The sequence below is a fragment of the Oncorhynchus keta genome, chromosome 6 (genome assembly GCF_023373465.1).
Source record: "Oncorhynchus keta strain PuntledgeMale-10-30-2019 chromosome 6, Oket_V2, whole genome shotgun sequence".
In the NCBI taxonomy this organism is placed as follows: Eukaryota; Metazoa; Chordata; class Actinopteri; order Salmoniformes; family Salmonidae; genus Oncorhynchus; species Oncorhynchus keta.
The window spans coordinates 38,075,912-38,099,988 of record NC_068426.1 but is presented as its reverse complement, the minus strand read 5'-3'; the positions used below and the strand labels follow the sequence as shown (position 1 = coordinate 38,099,988).

The window sequence follows — 24,077 nt, the reverse complement described above, 5'->3', positions numbered from 1 at the left end:
GGTGGGTGAGTGTGAACCTGGCAATGTGAACCCCTCCCTCCCTCCCTCCTGTTCTCTCTCTCTTTCTCTCTCTCTCACTTTCTCTCTCTCACTTTCTCTCTCACTTTCTCTCTCTCTCTTGCTGCACTGGCAATCACCTCTTTCCAGGCCATCATAGTAAATAAGAATGTGTTCTTAATTGACTTACCTGGTTAACTAAAGGTTAAATAAATAAATACAATTCTCCCCTGTCTCCATCTCTTATTCACCTCTTTCTCCCCCAATCCCCTTCTCTCTCCCTCTCCTGTCTAGGTCGTGGTGTTCCTGCTGTGCTCTTGGCTGGTGTGCTGTGGGGCAGAGCTGAATGGCGTGGTGGCGACCCAGTGGTCCGGCGATGACAGGAACCGGACGCTGCAACACAAAAACTGTGTGGAGAACCAGCAGTACCTCCACCAGGGCCTCTGCTGTCTCAACTGCCAGGCTGGTAAGGAGAACCCAGTCCCAAAACCTGATCTAGAACCCAAGTGAGAATGTTGGTCTTATACGCTGCCAGGCTATCAGTCAAGGCCAGACGAATCTGAGTTTCTAAGACCTGAGCCCGGAACCAGAACTAGAACCACCTCTTATGAACAGAACCTAGAACCCAATATAGAACCTGTCCTTATGATAAATTATAAGCAGGCATTCCAGAGAGAAGGTAACTCGGACTGGGTTTCCAGCTTCTTTAACATGGTTCCTATTAGAGTCTGTGCCTTAGGACAGGGTCTTATAGAGTCAGAGTAATGCCAAATATGTGAGGATAGCAAAGCAGAACCCATGCCCAAGCTAGCAGCTGGGAACCCAATCCATGCTTTTGAACTAAACCCAGTAGTAAACATTCAAGGAGTAGGGTTTGTTTTAAAAGTGGAAGTAGTCCCATTAAAACCGAACCACTGCCTTACTGCTGCCAGCGCTGTGGAATGAGCCAAGGACATTATATTCTTGCTATTGCTAGGAAGCTACTGCTAACAAGCTATTACTATTGCTAGGAAGCTACTGCTAACAAGATATTACTATTGCAGGAAGCTACTGCTAACAAGCTATTACTATTGCTAGGAAGCAAACGCTAACAAGCTATTACTATTGCTAGGAAGCTACTGCTAACAAGCTATTACTATTGCTAGGAAGCTACTGCTAACAAGCTATTACTATTGCTAGCATTAGCAAGCTAGCGAATACTTTTCTGATTAGATGACCTGTTTTGACCTTTTGGGTCAGTCAGATAAGAACAGGCAGACAGACAGATAGAGAAAGAAAGAGACAGGCCTAGGTGTAGAGATACACCCACAGTTGAAATATGTACACTAGTAAATTAGCTGCAATAAGATAGCATTTTGTCGCTAACTGCGCTGCCTCTATCTGTAGCTAGTTAGTCAGAAATGCCAATGACCTTTTCAAGCTTTCCTCTGTATATTTCTCACGCTCCCTCATTCCCTCTTTCCCTCTCTTTCTGGTGTGATAGTATATTTCTCACGCTCCCTCATTCCCTCTTTCCCTCTCTTTCTGGTGTGATAGTATATTTTCTCTGAACACATGATAATAAGGTACCTAAAGCATTGCATGCATGAACAGAGCACAAAAAATACAAATGTTACATTACAACCAAGAAAGTAGACACAAAACCACTACCGTAGTATTTAGTTTACATATGCCATGGCAGTTAGCAAACACACACACCATCTCTACACACACATACATAAACACACCACCCTCTGTGTTACTCGAAGAAATGCTACAGGCTAAATGTGTCCTAAATTTGGTTAAAGGTTAAATAAAACAATTAAAAAGGCGATATCAGAGTATATTTGTATTTGTGTACATTTTTTATGAATTGATTGGATTATCGGTCGACAGGTACATTCATGCTGAGGGCGTGCGACCGGGACATGGAGCAAGGGACGTGCATGCCCTGCGAACATGGCTTGTCCTACACAGAACACTCCAACGGGATGAACCGCTGCCTGCCCTGCACCCACTGTCGCATGGGTAATGGAGTCCTCTGACTTTTATTTGTAGTCCTGTAACTGTTGTTTGTTGTTTTACCTTTTAGCTGTCCTTAAAGGATTGCGTCGTTGTAAGAAGAGACTCTCCATTTCACGTGAAGTTAGCTATTTCTGGTCAATCAAGCAGAGTGACCCTCTCTTTTGTCTGTTGCCAATTCATAAACTATTAACCAAGGTAGACAACCATTCCAGAAGTCTTTTCATGGAGCATCACAGTTTAACTTGACTTTTGTTCCAGAGAGGGCAGAATAATACATTGTGGCTTTCTCCCTGTATGGGTAATATGATCCAGTGGTATTACATGGCATATGTGGGTGGGTCTTTGTTGTTTTGTTTCACACACACACTGAAAGCAGATTGTTTGTTACCTGTCTCAGGAGAGTCATGTGTGTGGTTGCGTTACCTTTGCACAGCAGTTGGATGTGGTTGTGTTGTATTGTCTCCAACACCGTGTGTCTTTGTGCCAAATGAAAGAGCCTGACCCAAAGAAAAGAGACTATGGCGACTACTGTTACAGGAGATTGACATGTTTTGTTCTTCCCCACTGGGAAAAAACTAGTTGAAGCAACGTTGTTTCCATGTTATTTCAACGCTAAGAATCAATGTGATGGTGTGGAAAACTAATTGGATTTGCAAAAAGTAATCAACGTAAGGGCATTTAGTCAACTTTGAACCTAAATCCAATCACGTGGAATTTGTCTGTCGATTTCATGTTGAATTCACGTTAGTTGACAACTCAGCCAAATGCAAATCAAAAGTAGACGTCTGTGCCCAGTGGCTAGTCACTGAGGTGTTGAGAAAGAGCATTATTATGCGAGTGCATCAGTGCATACACACTGTCCACACTGTGTAAACAGACAAATCTTTGTCTTAAAACTCTCGCTCAAAAGCACAATTGTATTAAGTTGTGGTGTAAAAAATGATGTTTCAGAAGGCTTTCATCAAATAGTCTCTCACGCCGTATACAGAGAGAGCATCTAAGAAAAGACTGATTTAAATCAAACTAAGAAAATGTATCCTCCAGCTACTATATCATCTTGTTAGTCTTTTTCTTTAGCCAGCTATATTACAAAGTTACTTTCTGCAGGATTACTTATAATTCATTTTCTTATCATTCACATGTTGTGAAATAGTTTTTTATGGTTCTTGTTGGGTCATTGTTTTAAAAGATTTTATGAGCGCACTATGATCTTTTGAGTAACGCAGTCTATTTTTGACCTTGGCATCGGTTTAGTTTATCGGTTTAGTTTATTGGTCCGACTCATATAAAACAATACCCTAAATACCTGGTGTTTCTTTTTCAAAATGCCTGATAAGGATATTGCAAGGTAATTGCATAAGAATAACTTAGTGATATATAGTGCCTTCGAAAAGTATTCAGACCCCTTGACTTTTTCCACATTTTGCTAGGTTACAGCCTTAAATAGTTTTTCCCCATCATCCATCTATATACAAAACCCCATAATGACAAAGCAAAAAACAGGTTTGTAGAAATTTTTGCTAATACGTTTTTTGTTGTTGAAATATCACAAATATCAATAAGTATTCAGACCCTTTACTCAGTACTTTGTTTTTAAATATATGTTTTTTAAATCGTTAGTTTTACCCCCTTTTTCTTATTGGTAGTTACAGTCTTGTCTCATCGCTGCAACTCCGGTATGGACTCGGGGGAGGCAGAGAGCCGTGCGTCCTCCGAAACACAACCCAACCAAGCTGCACTGCTTCTTGACACAGTGCCCACTTAACCCATGAACTGTATGTGTCGGAGGAAACACCATGCACGTGGCAACTGTGTCAGCGTGCACTGTGCCCGGCCCGCCACAGGAGCCACTAGTGCACTATGGGACATCCAAGCCAGCCAAACCCTACCCTCACCCGGACGACGCAGGGCCAATTGTGCGCCCACCCCATGGGTCTCCCGGTTGCGGCCGGCTGCAACAGAGCCTGGACTTGAACCCAGAATCTCTAGTGGCACAGCTAGCACTGCAATGCAGTGCCTTAGACCACTTTGCCACTCGGGAGGCCATTACTTTGTTGAAGCACCTTTGGCTGATTATGGCCTCGAGTTTTCTTGGGTATGACGCGACAAGCTTGGCATACCTGTATTTGGGGAGTTTCTCCCATTCTTCTCTGCAGATCCTCAAGCTCTGTCAGGTTGGATGGGGAGCGTTGCTGCATAGCTATTTTCAAACATTTTCAGAGATGTTCAATCGGGTTCACGTCGGGGCTCTGGCTGGGCCACTCAAGGACATTCAGAGACTTGTCCCAAAGCCACTCCTACGTTGTTTTGGCTGTGTGCTTAGGGTCGCTGTCCTGTTGGAAGGTTGAACCGTCACCCCAGTCTGAGGTCCTGAGCGCTCTGGAGCAGGTTATCATCAAGGATCTCTCTGTACTTTGCTCTGTTCATCTTTGCCTCGATCCTGACTAGTCTCCCAGTCCTTGCAGCAGAAAAACATCCCCGCAGCATGATGCTGCCACCACCATGCTTCACCGTAGGGATGGTGCCAGGTTTCCTCCAGACTTGACGCTTGGCATTGGCATTCAGGCCAGAGAATCCTGTCTCTCATGGTCTGGAGGAAGATTCCTGTTTCTCATGGTCACTCCATGCAGGCTGTCGTGTGCATTTTACTGAGGAGTGGCTTCCGACTTGCCACTCTGTCATAAAGGCCTGATTGCAGCAGTCCACCAGAGACGGCTGTCGTTCTGGAAGGTTCTCCCATCTCCACAGAGGAACTCTGGAGCTCTGTCAGAGTGACCATCGGGTTCTTGGTCACCTCCCTGACCAAGGCCCTTCTCCCCCGATTGCTCAGTTTGGCCAGACGGCCAGCTCTAGGAAGAGTCTTGGTGATTCCAAACTTCTTCCATTTAAGAATGATGGAGGCCACTGTGTTCTTGGAAACATTCAATGCTACAGAAGTTTTTTGGTACCCTTCCCCAGATCTGTACCTCGACACAATCCTGTCTCTGAGCTCTATGGACAATTCCTTCATCCTCATGGCTTGGTTTTTGCTCTGACGTGCACTGTCAACTGTTAGACCTTATATAGACAGGTGTGTGCATTTCCAAATCATGTCCAATCAATTGAATTTACAACCGATAAAGTTGTAAAAACATCTCAAGGAAGATTAGTAGAAACAGGATGCACCTGAGCTCAATTTCGAGTCTCATAGCAAAGGGTCTGAATACTTATGTAAATAAGGTATTTATTGATTTTTTTAATACAAATTAAAAACCTGTTTTTGCTTTTTCATTATGGGGTATTGTGTTTAGATTGCTGAGGACATTGTTTTATTTAATCCATTTTAGAATAAGGCTGTAACGTAACAAGATGTGGAAAAAGTCAAGGGGTCTGAATACTTTCCGAAGGCACTGTATACCAGCTGACAATAAACTGCTACCTGTATTATTGAATGTAGAATATATTAGTACTCTCTCCCTCTCTCCCTTCACAGACCAGAGCCAGACAGTGCCCTGTACCAGTACAGCAGACACCCAGTGCCAGTGTCAAGCGGGCACCTTCTGTGTGCCAGAGCAGGCCTGTGAGGTCTGCAAGAGATGTGCCAAGTGAGTGCCAGCTTAAACATTTACACCCAGGCCTCTAAATAAAAACAAATCAAAGTTAGGCACACAACATAACATAACATTTAGGACCACATGAAATTGTACAAAATTGATTGAGATACAGGTTATATTGGGCCTATAAGAATTCCAGCTACTTTTGAAGCACGTTTTAGAAGCGAATATGTATTGAATACGTCTATCTTTATTATAAAGCTGTTGATACAAATACCTGTCATTGAAATGACAGTCATTTTTGGAATACTGTGAAAAAAGCACTATTTCCTATTGAGATTGTACACTGTTTCTTTAAGATAGTCAAGCTAGGGAGTGAGTGAAGACATGCAAGAGATCTGTCAGAAGCTTCTTTCTGTGCCCCATAATGTTTGGATATGCTGGTAAATGACCAGATTGTTAGCTACCTAGCTAATGAGGTATCATGACTGAACAAGGTGTAAACAATTGGTTCATGTTCCGCGAGTAGTTTTAGAACGGCCAATAACATGGTTTATGAATGTAAATATCGGCCGCCTAAAGCGTGATGGAAGAAAAAAAACGTAGCGCTGGTAATATGGGTAGAACTTTTGAACGGTTTGGGCTAGGAAACAAGAAGTTTTCTCAGGCTGGGCGGAGAAACCATATTTTACTATACACTGAGCGTACAAAACATTAGGAACACTTTCCTACTTTTGCGTTGCACTCCCTTTTTGCCCCCAGAACAGCCTCATTTGTCGGTGCATGAACTCGAATAGCTGTCGGAAGGGATGCTGGCTCCAATGCTTGCCACAGTTGTGTCAAGTTGGCTGGATGTCCTTTGGGTGGTGGATCATTCTTGATACACACAGGTAACTGTTGAGTGTGAAAAACCCAGCAGCGTTGCCGTTCTTGAGACACTCAAACTGGTGCACCTGGCACTTACTACCATACCCCGTACAAAGGCTTTTGTCTTGCCCATTCAACTTCTGAATGGCACATATACATAATCCATGTCTCAATTGTCTCAAGGCTTAAACATCCTTCTTTAACCTGTCTTCTCCCCTTCATCTACACTAATTGAAGTGGATTTAACAGGTGACATCAATAAGGGATCATAGCTTTCACCCGGATTCACCTGGTCAGTCGATGTCACGGAAAGAGCAGTGTTTTGTACACTCGGTGTATTGCCCTTACGAAAAAAGATTGCTGTTAGAGTGCTGTGTCTGCTGAAAATACTGCGTCCAAAATAACACGTTTCGTGCAGTGTAACTTCAGAAACAGTGCAGTATCACTTCAGTTTAGAGGTCGACCGATTATGATTATTCAATGCCGATACCGATGATTGGAGGACCCAAAAAATATTTTATATATATATATTTGTGATAATGACGATTACAACACTGAATGAACAATGAACACTTTTATTTTAACTTAACCTCACTAGGGTAGGGGGCAGCATTCTGAATTTTTGATGAAAAGCCAAGAAGCTAGGATATGCATACAATTGGTAGATTTGGATAGAAAACACTCTAACGTTTCCGAAACTGTTAAAATAATGCCTGTGAGTATAACAGAACTGATATGGCAGGTGAAAACCTGAGGAAAATCCAACAATGAAGTGCTTTTATTTTGAAATTGTGTTTTTCCATTGAAATCCTATCCATCATACAAAGACTTATGACGCAGTTCACGATCCCTATGGCTTCTTCTACATGTGGCCAGTCTTTAGGCATTGTTTCAGGCTTTTACTATGAAAAATGAGGGCAAAACACCACGTTCAATGAAAGGACAGTGGAAATTTCCAGACACGAGTCCAGATTGTGACCGGGAGCGCACATTTCTTGTTTTTCTTTTCTATTGACAAAGCTTTTGTCCGATTGAAATATGATTGATTATTTATGACAAATATATCGTTTGACATGTTAAAACAAACCTTTATGGTACTTTTTTACATTTTTTGTCTGTCTGTTGTGACCGCGCTTTGTTCCAATGGGTTACTGAACAAAACGCACCAACAAAACAGATGTTTTTGAATATAAAGAGGGACTTGATCGAACAAAACAAACATGTATTGTCTAATATGGAGTCTTGGGAGTGCAATCATCTGAAGATCATCAAAGGTAAGTGATAAATTTGAATGCTATTTCTGACTTTTGTTACTCCTCTTATTTCTGCTAACTGTTTGTAATGATTTGTCTACTGGGTAATTGCATGGTTTGCTTTCGCCGTAAGGCCTTTTTGAAATCTGACACAGCGGTTGGATCAACAAGAAGTTTATCTTTAAGCTGGTGTATAACATTTGTATCTTTTATGTATGTTTATTATGAGAATTTCTGTTTTGTTGAGTTTCACGCTCTGCAATTTCACCGGATGTTGTTTGACAGTGTTTTACTGAACAAAACATGCTAACAAAACGGAGGTTTTTGGATATAAAGAGGGAATAAATCGAACAAAACAAACATTTATTGGGTAACTGGGAGTTTTGTGAGTGTAACCATATGACGATCATCAAAGGTAAGTGATTAATTGTATCGCTATTTCTGACTTTTGTTACTCGTCTACTTGGCTGGTTACTGTTTGTAATGATTTGTCTGCTGGGCGCTGTTCTCAGATAATCGCATGGTTTGCTTCCACCGTAAAGTCTTTTTGAAATCTGACACCGTGGTTGGATTAACAAGAAGTTCATCTTTAAACAATGTATAACACGTATGTTTCATTAATTTTTATTTCTGTTTTTGAATTTGACGCTCTCCAATTTCACTGGATGTTGGCCAGGTGGGACGGTAGCGTCACACTCCGCCTAGAGAGGTTAATATAATACAGCAATAAAATCTATTTGGTCTCAAATAAATAATAAAACATGTTCAATTTGGTTTAAATAATGCAAAAACAAAGTGTTGGAGAAGAAAGTAAAAGTGCAATATGTCCCATGTAAAAAAAGTTCACTTTTAAGTTCCTTTTAACAACTGGTGGTTCCTTTTAACATGAGTCTTCAATATTCCCAGTTAAGAAGTTTTAGGTTGTAGTTATTATATTATATTATTACTATATTATTGCTAGCCTAATCTTGGGAGTTTATAGGCTTGAAGTCATAAACAGCGCTGTGCATCAAGCATTGCTAAGAGCTGCTGACAAACGCAGGAAAGTGCTGTTTGAATGAATGCTTACGATCCTGCTGCTGCCTACCACCTCTCAGTCAAACTGCTCTATCAAATATCAAATCATGGACTTAATTATAATATAATAAACACATGGAAATACAAGCCTTAGGTCATTTAATATGGTCAAATCCGGAAACTATTATTTTGAAAACAAAATGTTTATTCTTTCAGTGAAATACGGAACAGCTCCGTATTTTATAGAACGGGTGGCAACCCTAAGTCTAAATATTGCTGTTACATTACAACCTTCAATGTTAAGTCATAATGATGTAAAATTCTGGCAACTTAATTTCGGTCTTTGTTAGGAAGAAATGGTCTTCACACAGTTCGCAACAAGCCAGGCGGCCCAAACTGCTGCATATACCCTGACTGCTTGCAGTGAGCACAAGAGAAGGGACACAATTTCCCAATTTCCAATTTCATTAATTTATTTTAACTAAATATTCAGGTTTAAAAAGATATACTTGTGTATTGATTTTAAGAAAGGCATTGATGTTTATGGTTAGGTACATTGGTGCAACGATTGTGCTTTTTTCGCGAATGCGCTTTTAGTAAATCATCACCCGTTTGGCAAAGTTGAAGTAGGCTGTCATTCGATTATAAATTAACAGGCACCGCATTGATTATATGCAACACAGGACAAGCTAGTTAAACTAGTAATATCATCAACCATGTGTAGTTAACTAGTGATTATGTTAAGATTGATTGTTTTGTATAAGATAAGTTTACTGCTAGCTCGCAACTTACCGTGGCTCCTTGCAGCCACAAGGTCCTTTTGATGCTGCGCTCGCGTAACAGGTGGTCAGCCTGCCACGCAGTCTCCTCGTGGATTGCAATTTAATCGGTCATAATCGGCGGCCAAAAAGGCTGATTACCGATTGTTATGAAAACTTGAAATCGGCCCAGATGAATCGGCCCTGCAAATTAATCGGTCAACCTTTACTTCATTTATTCTGCAATTACTGCATTCAAAATACCACAGTCGACTGCAATTACTGCACATTTACTGCAGTTTCAAAACTGCTATCTTTTTTTGTAAGGGTGATGATGAACCGGTTCAGATTTTTTACCTTTACTTTACATAACGGTATTTAAATGTCTGGTTTGTTTAATATTATATACAGTGGGGCAAAAAAGTATTTAGTCAGCCACCAATTGTGCAAGTTCTCCCACTTAAAAAGATGAGAGAGGCCCATAATTTTCATCATAGGTACACTTCAACTATGACAGACAAAATGAGGGAAAAAAATCCAGAAAATCACATTGTAGGATTTTTTATGAATTTATTTGCAAATTATGGTGGAAAATAAGTATTTGCACAATTGGTGGCTGACTAAATACTTTTTTGCCCCACTGTAGATGTAATAACTGAGTGATGAAACTCTAAATAGTACTAGACTGGTAACAGTTGAGAACTGCTAATTATTTGACAAGAGCATCGGGTTTTTCTTTCGAAGAATATTGCCTTTGAGGCAGCGCTGGCACGCTACAAATCTGTCCCTTGTGGCTAAAGTAGGAACTGCCATTGAATCCATTGAAAATACATGGTTATAGATGAGAATTATAAATAATAAAAAGGGAGAAAAAAAGTGACTAATAGAGGCATACAAAGACAAAACAGATGTGGTACAGTGTGGGAATTATAACAAATGAATGAAGAAAAATCCAGAAATGTAAAAAGTTATTTTGGGTTGAAGTTTGATTGAACAGTATAAAACACAGAGAGAAAACCCTATTAAAACCACTTACAATGTATTTGTTGTCCACCCTAGGATCATGCACTACTCATTAAGCATATTTAGAACTTGTATTATTCAAAAACATAAAATACTGTCAAACAGCATCATCCCGTAAAAAATGAGAAAAACATTGTGATATGATATCTGGCCATATCGCCCAGACATATTTTCTCCGCAGTATAGTAATGGTGCAATCATGACGGTCACGAATCTGCGCTCACTTTTTTCTCTAGGGCACTTGGAAATAGTGGTACAGTGACAAATAAAAATTCCAGGTCGCACAGACAAATATTTAGGAGCATATACAACCACAATTGTCACAATTTAGAGCCCTGTTTACACCTCCAGACCCCAGTCCAGAGATCACACCACTAGGCATACTTAACAGTAGTCTGGTCCCAGATCTGTTTGTGCTGTATAGCCAACTTTATGGTCATTGGCATGACCATAGGAGTTGGCAAGACCACACAAACAGATCTGAGATCAGCACTGTCATATTTGAACTAATTCTCTACTGGAGTAACACTAGCCCCATCAAAGAATAAAATACTAATTCCTCTATCTCTTTTCTTGTCTTCCCAGGTGTAAAGCGGGGGAGGAGGAGGTGAAGAAATGCACCCCCATCTCCAACACGGCGTGTAGGAAACGAGACATCTCCACTACCCTCCACCCGATTGCCATCCCCACCCCCGCCCCCATCTCTGCAGAGACCATAGGTAGGTGTACATAAGCAGTGGTGGAAAAAGGACTCAAAGCCATACTTGAGTTTGAAGTAAAGATACCTTAATAGAAAATGAAATACTAAAGTATTTGGTTTTAAATATACTTAAGTATCAAACGTAAAAGTATGAATCATTTCAAATTCCTTATATTATGCAAACCAGACAGCACAAATTGTATTTTATTTCTTATTTACGGATAGCCAGGGGCACACTCCAACACTAAGAAATTAATTTACAAATGAAGCATTTGTGTTTCGTGAGTCTGTCAGATCAGAGGCAGTAGGGATGACCAGGTATGTTCTCTGTTTAATGAGACAGTCAGATCAGATGCAGTAGGGATGACCAGGTATGTTCTCTGTTTAATGAGACAGTCAGATCAGAGGCAGTAGGGATGACCAGGTATGTTCTCTGTTTAATGAGACAGTCAGATCAGATGCAGTAGGGATGACCAGGTATGTTCTCTGTTTAATGAGACAGTCAGATCAGAGGCAGTAGGGATGACCAGGTATGTTCTCTGTTTAATGAGACAGTCAGATCAGATGCAGTAGGGATGACCAGGTATGTTCTCTGTTTAATGAGACAGTCAGATCAGAGGCAGGTATGGGATGACCAGGGGATGACCAGGTATGTTCTCTGTTTAATGAGACAGTCAGATCAGATGCAGTAGGGATGACCAGGTATGTTCTCTGTTTAATGAGACAGTCAGATCAGATCAGTAGGGATGACCAGGTATGTTCTCTGTTTAATGAGACAGTGATCAGAGGCAGTAGGGATGTTCTCTGTTTAATGAGACAGTCAGATCAGATGCAGTAGGGATTATGTTCTCTGTTTAATGAGACAGTCAGATCAGATGCAGTAGGGATGACCAGGTATGTTCTCTGTTTAATGAGACAGTCAGATCAGATGCAGTAGGGATGACCAGGTATGTTCTCTGTTTAATGAGACAGTCAGATCAGATGCAGGTAGGGATGACCAGGTATGTTCTCTGTTTAATGAGTCCGCCAGATCAGAGGCAGTAGGGATGACCAGGTATGTTCTCTGTTTAATGAGACAGTCAGATCAGAGGCAGTAGGGATGACCAGGTATGTTCTCTGTTTAATGAGACAGTCAGATCAGAGGCAGTAGGGATGACCAGGTATGTTCTCTGTTTAATGAGACAGTCAGATCAGAGGCAGTAGGGATGACCAGGTATGTTCTCTGTTTAATGAGACAGTCAGATCAGATGCAGTAGGGATGACCAGGTATGTTCTCTGTTTAATGAGTCCGCCAGATCAGAGCCAGTAGGGATGACCAGGTATGTTCTCTGTTTAATGAGACAGTCAGATCAGAGCCAGTAGGGATGACCAGGTATGTTCTCTGTTTAATGAGACAGTCAGATCAGAGGCAGTAGGGATGACCAGGTATGTTCTCTGTTTAATGAGACAGTCAGATCAGAGGCAGTAGGGATGACCAGGTATGTTCTCTGTTTAATGAGACAGTCAGATCAGAGGCAGTAGGGATGACCAGGTATGTTCTCTGTTTAATGAGACAGTCAGATCAGAGCCAGTAGGGGTGACCAGGTATGTTCTCTGTTTAATGAGACAGTCAGATCAGAGGCAGTAGGGATGACCAGGTATGTTCTCTGTTTAATGAGACAGTCAGATCAGATGCAGTAGGGATGACCAGGTATGTTCTCTGTTTAATGAGACAGTCAGATCAGAGGCAGTAGGGATGACCAGGTATGTTCTCTGTTTAATGAGACAGTCAGATCAGATGCAGTAGGGATGACCAGGTATGTTCTCTGTTTAATGAGACAGTCAGATCAGATGCAGTAGGGATGACCAGGTATGTTCTCTGTTTAATGAGACAGTCAGATCAGAGGCAGTAGGGATGACCAGGTATGTTCTCTGTTTAATGAGACAGTCAGATCAGAGCCAGTAGGGATGACCAGGTATGTTCTCTGTTTAATGAGACAGTCAGATCAGAGGCAGTAGGGATGACCAGGTATGTTCTCTGTTTAATGAGACAGTCAGATCAGAGGCAGTAGGGATGACCAGGTATGTTCTCTGTTTAATGAGACAGTCAGATCAGAGGCAGTAGGGATGACCAGGTATGTTCTCTGTTTAATGAGACAGTCAGATCAGAGGCAGTAGGGGTGACCAGGTATGTTCTCTGTTTAATGAGACAGTCAGATCAGAGGCAGTAGGGATGACCAGGTATGTTCTCTGTTTAATGAGACAGTCAGATCAGATGCAGTAGGGATGACCAGGTATGTTCTCTGTTTAATGAGACAGTCAGATCAGAGGCAGTAGGGATGACCAGGTATGTTCTCTGTTTAGTGAGACAGTCAGATCAGATGCAGTAGGGATGACCAGGTATGTTCTCTGTTTAATGAGACAGTCAGATCAGATGCAGTAGGGATGACCAGGTATGTTCTCTGTTTAATGAGACAGTCAGATCAGTGGCAGTAGGAATGACCAGGTATGTTCTCTGTTTAATGAGACAGTCAGATCAGATGCAGTAGGGATGACCAGGTATGTTCTCTGTTTAATGAGACAGTCAGATCAGAGGCAGTAGGGATGACCAGGTATGTTCTCTGTTTAATGAGACAGTCAGATCAGAGGCAGTAGGGATGACCAGGTATGTTCTCTGTTTAATGAGACAGTCAGATCAGAGGCAGTAGGGATGACCAGGTATGTTCTCTGTTTAATGAGACAGTCAGATCAGAGGCAGTAGGGATGACCAGGTATGTTCTCTGTTTAATGAGACAGTCAGATCAGATGCAGTAGGGATGACCAGGTATGTTCTCTGTTTAATGAGTCCGCCAGATCAGAGGCAGTAGGGATGACCAGGTATGTTCTCTGTTTAATGAGACAGTCAGATCAGATGCAGTAGGGATGACCAGGTATGTTCTCTGTTTAATGAGACAGTCAGATCAGATGCAGTAGGGATGACCAGGTATGTTCTCTGTTTAATGAGACAGTCAGATCAGAACCAGTAGGGATGACCAGGTATGTTCTCTGTTTAATGAGACAGTCAGATCAGAGCCAGTAGGGATGACCAGGTATGTTCTCTGTTTAATGAGACAGTCAGATCAGAGGCAGTAGGGATGACCAGGTATGTTCTCTGTTTAATGAGACAGTCAGATCAGATGCAGTAGGGATGACCAGGTATGTTCTCTGTTTAATGAGACAGTCAGATCAGAGGCAGTAGGGATGACCAGGTATGTTCTCTGTTTAATGAGACAGTCAGATCAGATGCAGTAGGGATGACCAGGTATGTTCTCTGTTTAATGAGACAGTCAGATCAGAGGCAGTAGGGATGACCAGGTATGTTCTCTGTTTAGTGAGACAGTCAGATCAGATGCAGTAGGGATGACCAGGTATGTTCTCTGTTTAATGAGACAGTCAGATCAGATGCAGTAGGGATGACCAGGTATGTTCTCTGTTTAATGAGACAGTCAGATCAGAGGCAGTAGGGATGACCAGGTATGTTCTCTGTTTAATGAGACAGTCAGATCAGAGGCAGTAGGGATGACCAGGTATGTTCTCTGTTTAATGAGACAGTCAGATCAGAGCCAGTAGGGGTGACCAGGTATGTTCTCTGTTTAATGAGACAGTCAGATCAGAGGCAGTAGGGATGACCAGGTATGTTCTCTGTTTAGTGAGACAGTCAGATCAGATGCAGTAGGGATGACCAGGTATGTTCTCTGTTTAATGAGACAGTCAGATCAGATGCAGTAGGGATGACCAGGTATGTTCTCTGTTTAATGAGACAGTCAGATCAGATGCAGTAGGGATGACCAGGTATGTTCTCTGTTTAATGAGTCCGCCAGATCAGAGGCAGTAGGGATGACCAGGTATGTTCTCTGTTTAATGAGACAGTCAGATCAGATGCAGTAGGGATGACCAGGTATGTCCTCTGTTTAGTGAGACAGTCAGATCAGAGCCAGTAGGGATGACCAGGTATGTTCTCTGTTTAATGAGACAGTCAGATCAGAGGCAGTAGGGATGACCAGGTATGTTCTCTGTTTAGTGAGACAGTCAGATCAGATGCAGTAGGGATGACCAGGTATGTTCTCTGTTTAATGAGACAGTCAGATCAGATGCAGTAGGGATGACCAGGTATGTTCTCTGTTTAATGAGACAGTCAGATCAGAGGCAGTAGGGATGACCAGGTATGTTCTCTGTTTAATGAGACAGTCAGATCAGAGGCAGTAGGGATGACCAGGTATGTTCTCTTGATAAGTGGATGAATTGGACCGTTTTCCTGTCAAAATGTAACAAGTACTTTTGGGTGTTAGGGAAAATATATGCAGTAAAAAGTACATTATTTTCTTTATTAATGTATCGAAGTAAAAGTAAAAAAAATATATATAAATAGTCAAGTAAAGTACAGATACCCCAAAAAAACTACTTAAGTAGTACTTTAAAGTATTTTTACTTAAGTAGTTTACTCCACTGTACATAAGTCTTTATCGCTCTGTTTTATAGGCTCTGAATCATTTTTATTGAGGACCAATCAAATAAAGAGAATGAACAGCATACAATTGATGTCATATGCTCATCATGATGAGACATGATTCTAAATCGGTGGTATTCAAACTCGGGGTTGCGACCACTAGTGGAGTCTCGGGGGAATTGCAGTGGTGTCAAACATATTTGTATTATTTTATGTACACCAAATTAAGAGTACATATTATTGTATGGGATAATATGCAAACGTTTTTGAGAAAGATCATTTGAAAAATCCAATTCTATTGAGTCAATGTATTTATTGTTTTCTTTTCATTTTGATAAGAGATAAAAAATGCAATTGAATTGAAGGTCATTTGTTGATTTTAAAAATCTGAATATACAGATTTAAAGTTGTGTCATTAGATTTGGGGTGGGGTCGCAAGAAATTCTTGGCGAAAAAATGGGGTCCCCAGAATTCTGGCAGAAAAAATGGGGTCCCCAGAATTCTGGTAGAAAAAAATGGGGTCCCCGCTGAAAATGTTTGAATACCAATGTTCTAAATGGTTGTTTCCTCATTTCCCCTTCCCAAAAGTTACGCCATTGGTCATTCTGCTCTTGCTCTTCCTCTTCATCGGGATTGGTGTGTGGCTTTGGATCAAGAGGCCATGTACATTTCGGCCAGGTGAGTAACCAAAATAAATGTCCCTTGCCACTCCTGTGTATTGAAATACATATTGATTCAATAATAATATTTTAGATTAGTTCTCTAATAGTTCTCTAATAGTTCTCTTTGTGTTTTAGTTTGTCTCTCAGGTTCAGACAGTCGCTGTGACTCCAGTGACATTGTGAAGATTGCCATTGTAAGTTTTCCCATCTCTATCCCTTTATGCTATTGGTGTTATGTTATATATTGTCAGTGTAGATCAATATATGTCTGTTGGATTGATATGAATCTCTGGTGGTGAATTTTTAATTTGTCGTCTCAGAGTGTACTTTGATCTGCTAAGTGAACTTCCATGCTTCACACTCGCTCTCCATGCCGTCTCCTTATCTCCCTCACCACCCCTCTCTCTGTCTCGTCCTCTCTTTCTCTCTCTCGCGTGCTCTATCTCACTCTCTCTCTTACTCCCTCTCTTTATTTATCTCTTCCTCAGGGTGAGAGTGGACCCACAGCAGAGGAGAGACAGAACAGCCAGAATGCTGGCCTGGAGGGGGAGGAGGGGGAAGAGGTCCGTCCCGAGTCACGTCCCCTGCTGCAGGAGACCCAGGGCGGCCTGATTAAGGCCTCCCCTCCCCTGGGATTGGGGGAGGACGAGGACCGGGGCCTGGGTGACAGCCTACCCAACACCACCAGCTCCTCCCAGACCAGCCTGTCGGCCCTGCCCACCGCCGGGGCAGCCTCGTCGGGCAGCTCCCCCCGACACAGCCCCTCCGCCCAGAGACTGCAGCCCACAGCCAGGGTGAGTGAGGCAGGGGTGATGGTTGGGGGTTGTGAGGTAGAAGAACTTGAGGGATATGGGGGCAGAGGAGGTTAGACGAGGACCAGAGCCAGAGAGGGGGGAATGTAGGGGGATACAGTTATAGCAGGAGGTGGGGACAGAGGGCAGGGACCCTGGGGCTAGGTTTGGCCTAGGACACAAAACCACACAAACCCTACGTGCACCAGATCATGTGAGCACAACTTCAGTTCTAGAGGGCAGAGACTGGAGTTGTACATTCCTGCAACAGACACGTCCTAAGAAGTGGAATAACATTATCAAAGTTTTCAGTATTTTAACCAAGGCAGACATTCATAATATTAATACTGTTTGACATATTTCTAAACAGATAACAGATTTATTCCTAAACGGATAACATATTTGTTCCTGGTGGCCTCTTGGTGGGTGGTTAACTCTTGTTTTTCCTTCTGTCGCATTTCAGGATGATCCTCTGCAGAAGAGACTTGTGTCCCTGATAGGTAAGAGACCCCACACAGAGCTGGAGGGTGGGCCGGGTCCTAGTAGGGAGGGGTTCCACACACACCATAAACAACACATCCTGACTGGGGTCTGTTTAGAAGAGAGAATTTTTACTGAACGGTCAGATAGAAATCTATTGGGTAGAACAAATACTGTGTGATTGTCAGGTAAATAGGGTGTACTAGTTACATTTCTATATGCAAGGTTTGTAGCGTTTCACCTCACTGAATACACCCCATAGAGATGGAATACCGTTGAGTTAAAGTCAGGCCTCAGAAAATCAAAACAATCATGAATTTGATCCATTATTTAATTATGGATTTTATATGTGGTCCTTTCATCCTACGATTTTAATTTGATGAATAGAGACTCCCCTATAAGGTATTTAACTAGTAGAGTGTGTGCTACTGAACTATATTAGTATGTAGTCAATGTAGCTTGGCTTTGTTTGTTTCTCTCCCTGAAGCAAATTCTGTGTGTCTAGTGCTTATTTACTAACGGCTCCACGTTTAAACCTCGTTACCTTGTGTTCAGTGGTTGATTGCTTTATGAGTTAACTCTCCGGCACTATAAGGTTAGCAACAATTTACAATTTGGACCCTAACAAGGAGCTCTATTGTAAGGCTGAGAAAATGGACAAAATGTGACAGGGGAAGCACACTGCCTGAACAGACCCCTACAGATTAAAAAAAAAAAAAAAAAAACATTTTTTATTTAACCTTTATTTAACTAGGCAAGTTAGTTAAGAACAGATTCCTATTTACAATGACAGCCTACACTGGCCAAACCCAGACAACGCTGAGCCAATTGTTCACCGCCCTATGGGTCTACCAATCACAGCTGGTTATGATACAGCCTGGATTTGAACAAGTGTGTCTGTAGTGACGCCTCGAGCACTAAGATGCAGTGTCTTCGACCACTGTGCCACTCAGGACCCCAATACACAAATGTACAGATAAAACATAGACCCAAAACTAGACATGACATTGGCTGGGACCAAACTTCAAAAACAGACGAATAAAGACAAAACCACCAATTTACATACATTTCAACAAACATTATTGACCGCCACAGATTGTTCAATAGATAATAGTTGATGCGGAGCACCATTAAATCAGTGCAGGACTGTACATGTTTGTCTTTAGAAAGCTCTCTTATTGTTCTTTTTGCTGCTTACCTTTGTTTAAATGTATTATTTAAAGTGCAATAATAATTCAAAGGAAATATCATGATAAAGAGTTGTGTTTTCTAAGACAATGGGTGGGAGTTTTTTTCCTGATGACTGGTTGAGGAAAAAAGTTTGAACCTTAGTTAGTGTCTATAACTAGAGAACATATTTTCTTGGTGGTCAGGAAAAGAGGAAAAACTCCCCTATTTCTGATATCAGCAACAATGAACCGAGGTACCATTTCTCCTTTCTCTCCCCAGGGGATGAGACGTCCCTGAAGAAGAGCTTTGACCTCTTCGATGAGTGCCTGGACGTGCGGATCCACAACAAGTTTTTTCGCTACATCGGCGTCCATGACAACCACATCAAGATGGCGGAGAGTGCCCCCCCTGGCGACAAGGTGTATGACCTGCTGAAGAACTGGATGCAGAAGGAGGGCCTGAAAGCGGACATCAACTCCCTGCTCCAGGCCCTTCTCAGTCTGGACCAGAGGCGCTCCGCTGAGAGCATTGCCTTCGCTGCCATCCAGAAGGGCTACTACAAACATGCAGACATGCCCTGACACCCCCAGCCCACTGGGGGGCGCTGCCTCAGAGACATGTGTGGATTGAGATTAAATAAAAAAACATTGATGAAAGACAACGTCAACTCTTATCGGCCTAATTGGCCTGATGTATTCTGCCTATATGCCTGTGCCTCTAAAACAACACCAGTTGGAGTTGGAGTTGGAGATAAACAATGTTGTCTTTTGAATATCTGCCAATATGGTCTGGTGTATTTGGCCTAAAGGCCCGTGCTTTCTAAAACAAAATATAAAAAAACAAAATATAAAAAACAAAATGGAGGATTTGGGGATAAACCTTGTTTTCTTTTGAAGATAGCATTATCGGCCTGGTGTGTCCGGTCTTCATGGTGTTCTAAAACAAAAACATAAAATGGTAGAGGAGTTCGATGTTGTTGATGGATGTTGATGTTTTCCAGTGGGTGGGTCTGGAGCCCAGCTTTGACCTCCATGATTTTACGCCCCACCCCTTCTCTCTGAGCGACTGACATGGCTTATAGGCCAATACCGAACCCTGGGACAGGGACATACACTGGTTTGTAGGAGTGGCATTAGCTTGCGCGTTCCTATGCCCAGGCGTTGCTGACGCCTGCCAGATATTACAATGCCTGGATAGGTATTTTAAGTATCAGCAAATCACAACATATGTTATACCAATCTGTCAGTCGATGACACAGTTGATGGCGTGGCACGCAACCATTGGTTGGTGCATGTAACGTCTGAGCAAGGGAACGCAACCACTATGTCACTGATACTGCGTCTACTTGATGCACTTGCCTCTGGCACGTGTAGGGTTTAGAGATACAGGTAACAAATGCCCATATTAGGCAGAAGGTTATATGTTTGAAGTACAGGTAGAGATAGGCCATTTAAGCATAATGCTGTTATAAATTACATTAAAATACAGACCATATTGTACTATGTTAGTTTAAAATGCAAGTTGGTATGAGTCATAATATTTGCATATTTGTGTGTAAATATGTGTTATACGGTAGTCCATTACTGTTACTGTTTTGTTTTTTGAAGTTCCGGGATTCGTTTATGATTTAAAACGTGCCATAGGCTCATTTAAAGTGTATAAGTGCAGGCAAGGGCGAATATTTTTTTTTTTTTTTTTTTAATGCATAAGTGACTAAACTGAATGTTTTATAGACTGCATTGTTAGTTATTTCGTTTTTCAGTGTTGATGCGTTGATGCACAGCACTTGTTGGAAGGAGTTTCCGTCACTATTTCTTTTGTTCGTCCAATGTTTCTCAAACATTTCCCACAAACACTCAGAGCCCTCAAGGTTTCATAGCTGTTTTATTTATTGACATATTTATTTTAGACGGATGACAATTACGTTTCATTATTTATTCAATTACCAACACAGCAACCCTGGAAAACTAAATAGGGCAGTGATGTGTTGCTACGTTATCACGGCTACATTTATCTAGAGGGCAACATGACTGAGATCACATAGACAGACGGGAGTGGCTGACCTGCATTTGGGGTTCATCCTGTCCTGCTCGGTGGCGCCCCACTGATCAAAGACTATGTTCAGTCAGTGCACATAGAAGTTCATAGTTACAGTATATATGCCATTTCTGCACGTAGAGTTTCTTATTCAGTCAAGGTGGTCATCATAAGGTCACTTTTGTGTTGGGGCTTTTGTAATTATGCTTAACTCAACATTTGTGGACTATTGAAAAAAAACGTTTTTCTCTCTGCCTGATTCACACTGTACTTTTCACATTGTCCAGTATAGCTCTGCTCGGGTTTGGCTCAGTAGTGTGAAAAGGGTAATAATGTATTGCTAAAAAGTTGGACTCCTTTATAGATGTCAACAAAGACATGAATATACAGGTACGCAAAGCATGTTGTTTCTCATTGTTTGGCTCTGTCAAAAAGATGAAGGAAAGCTTTTCTGGATATTTCAGTCCAAGTTCTTTTTTATTTTTTGTAAAGTCCAAGTTTATTTCCTGTAGCATCCTTTGTACATACATTACCAAGAGTGGTTTTATGTGCTTCACATTATATATATATATATAGAGAGAGAGAGTTTTATTAACAAAAAAGAAAAGCCTTAAAGCTGAAGGAATACTAGTATATGTTTACTAAGTATGAGCACATTAAACTTTGTTTAGCCCCTTTTACCCTCTAGTCTAGTGGCTACACTTATGTAAAAGAGCGAAGAATTCTTCTTTTTTTTAAAGCTGACAGATTTGAAGCTACAGTGCTGGCACTGCCATCTATTGACGGACAATGAAAAAAACAGCCTGCATCAATTTCTATGGACCTTTATTTTTTTCTAATTCTTCTTAATGCTTTTCTACCAACATTTTTTAACACACCTCTTCCATTATAATATTACCTTTGAGACGGCTTTTGGCTCTTCTTTTTCATGAACTTTTAGGAGTTAGGATTATACATTGGCGTTCATATCATGTTTGCGCTGTGCGGTCTCACACCTCACTTCTGTTTATTTAGTTGCATAGCTCCAAAACTTTTTTCTTATTTAAGTCATTTTCTCCCTTTGACAATTGTTTGCTAGTGTCTGGATTTCAGATAAGAATGTGTCAAAGCCATTGTGTTTGTTTAAAGTCCGTTTGAAATAAACATTTTGTACAAATATCCCATCTTTGCCTTATGTATTGAATATTGTATTAAAGGGAAAAGTTTACCCAAATTATAAAATGACACATTGGTTTCCTATAAGCATAAGGTATAACAGCAATTCATGCTTTGGTTTAGTTTCCCTGGCAATATTTCCGCATGCTAACATTTTAGCATTTGTGGCACAAATCCCATTCAAGTCATTGGACTGATATTAGCAGTTTTTTTGTTGCATCATGTCCAAATAATCTAAAATGTATTGTGAAGCTCCACAAAGTCACTTATACAGGAGATAATTTGAACACGATGTGCGAAAAATGTTAATATCACTTCAATGGGATTTGTGCCACAAATGCTAAAACATTAGCATGTGGAGACAGTGCCAGGGAAGCTAAACCAAGGCATGGATTGCTGTCATACCTTGTCCATAGACTGCTTACAGGGTAAGGAAACCAATGTGTAATTTTGTAATTTGCATATTTTGTATTTCAAAACTGAATAACTTGAATAATTAATTCCAAATTATTTTAATACTGCACTCAGTAGTTTTGTATATTATACAACAATGTGTGAAAGAATGGCGTATTATTAAGTATTTAAGAATATTGTTATGTACTGAGAATTGATGAACAATGTTTCATAATTTCAATAAACTAGCTTGCTATTGTGTACTAGCTGGCGGCACAAGCAACACTGGTTAACATAATGTCCTGGACCAGAGCTAGTGTGCCAAAGAGTGCATAAGATTGTCGCTTGACTAATATATATATTTGTGTGTGTGTGTGTGTGTGTGTGTGTGTGTGCGAGTGTGCGTGCGTGTGTAACCCCTCCCCCCCCCAAAAAAAGCAAATACCTTACTGTTGTACTTTAAGACATGGTCAGTCAATCTGGAAAATTTCAAGAACTTTGAAAGTTTCTTCAAGTGCAGTTGCAAAAAACAGCCCAAATAAATGCTTCACAGAGTTCAAGTAACATACATATCTCAACTGTTTTTTTATTTAATTTAATTAGGCAAGTCAGTTGAGAACAGATTCTTATTTACAATGACGGCCTACTCAGGACAACGCTGGGCCAATTGCGCAACGTCTTATGGGACTCCCAATCACAGCCAGATGAGATACAGCCTGGATTTGACCCAGGGCTAGTAGTGGCACCTCTTGCACTGAGAAGCTGTGCCTTGGACCGCTGCACCATTCAGGAGCCTGTTCAGCAGAGACTGCGTGAATCAGGCCTACATGGTTGAATTGCTGCAAAGAAACCACTACTAGAGGACACCAATAATAAGAAGAGACTTGCTTGGGCCAAGAAACACGAGCAATGGACATTAGACCGGTAGAAATCTGTCATTTGGTCTGATGAGTCCAAATTTGAGATTTTTGGTTCCAACCGCTGTGTCTTTGTGAGACGTAGAGTAGGTGAACGGATGATCTCTGCATGTGTCGTTCCCACCTTGAAGCATGGAGGAGGAGGTGTGATGGTGTGGGAGTGTCTTTGTGAGACGCAGAGTAGTCGTCCGGTGTTTATATAGGGCCACTCAGTGTTAATTTAACACTTTTATTAGTGTTCATATTGAAACACTTGGAGTGTTATTAAAATATAACACGTCAGATGTTGTTCAAATGACCCATGGAAGTGTTTTTTCAACACCCTCAGTATTAAGCATTAACACCTTTCAGTGTTCAGGATCAACTTTAAGGAATGCATCCGGTAGCTGAATTGATACCAGGAAGTGCTCAATATTCACACTAGAAAATAACTTATTTTTTGTCTGGTTCTCTCCCGCTCATAAATCAAGCCTGCATGTTGTAAGTGACTTAAACATGAGCAATAAAGGAGTCCCTACAAGAGTAGTAAGTCTGCTTTGCTTCTTTATTTAGGCCAAAGTGAAAACAATATCACAGGCACATTAAAATGATAACGGTGCATCACAGGCACATTCAAATGATAACGGTGCATCACAGGCACATTAAAATGATAACGGTGCATCACAGGCACATTAAAATGATAACGGTGCATCACAGGCACATTCAAATGATAACGGTGCATCACAGGCGCATCAGAATGAAAACAGTGCATCACATATAGTACACGTACCGAGGCGCTCATCACAGTGAAAACAATGCATCACAGCCGCGTTAAAATGAAAACAGTGCATCACAGGCGCCTCAGTACATGTACTA

General features: G+C 41.3%; 1 protein-coding gene across 1 annotated transcript in view; it reads left to right on the top strand.

Annotated features, from left to right (window-relative positions):
- LOC118385498 (tumor necrosis factor receptor superfamily member 10B-like) overlaps positions 1-21,920 on the top strand; it is a 39,962-nt gene extending 18,042 nt beyond the window's left edge. The window contains exons 2-11 of the mRNA XM_052520077.1: positions 292-463; positions 1,873-2,004; positions 5,474-5,585; positions 11,038-11,171; positions 15,460-15,473; positions 16,127-16,295; positions 16,415-16,473; positions 16,768-17,073; positions 17,534-17,570; positions 19,000-21,920. Coding sequence (XP_052376037.1) covers positions 292-463; positions 1,873-2,004; positions 5,474-5,585; positions 11,038-11,171; positions 15,460-15,473; positions 16,127-16,295; positions 16,415-16,473; positions 16,768-17,073; positions 17,534-17,570; positions 19,000-19,301 — 1,437 coding nt within the window. The 3' untranslated portion in view covers positions 19,302-21,920. The remainder of the gene's footprint in view (positions 1-291; positions 464-1,872; positions 2,005-5,473; positions 5,586-11,037; positions 11,172-15,459; positions 15,474-16,126; positions 16,296-16,414; positions 16,474-16,767; positions 17,074-17,533; positions 17,571-18,999) is intronic.
- The last annotated feature ends 2,157 nt before the right edge of the window (positions 21,921-24,077 follow it).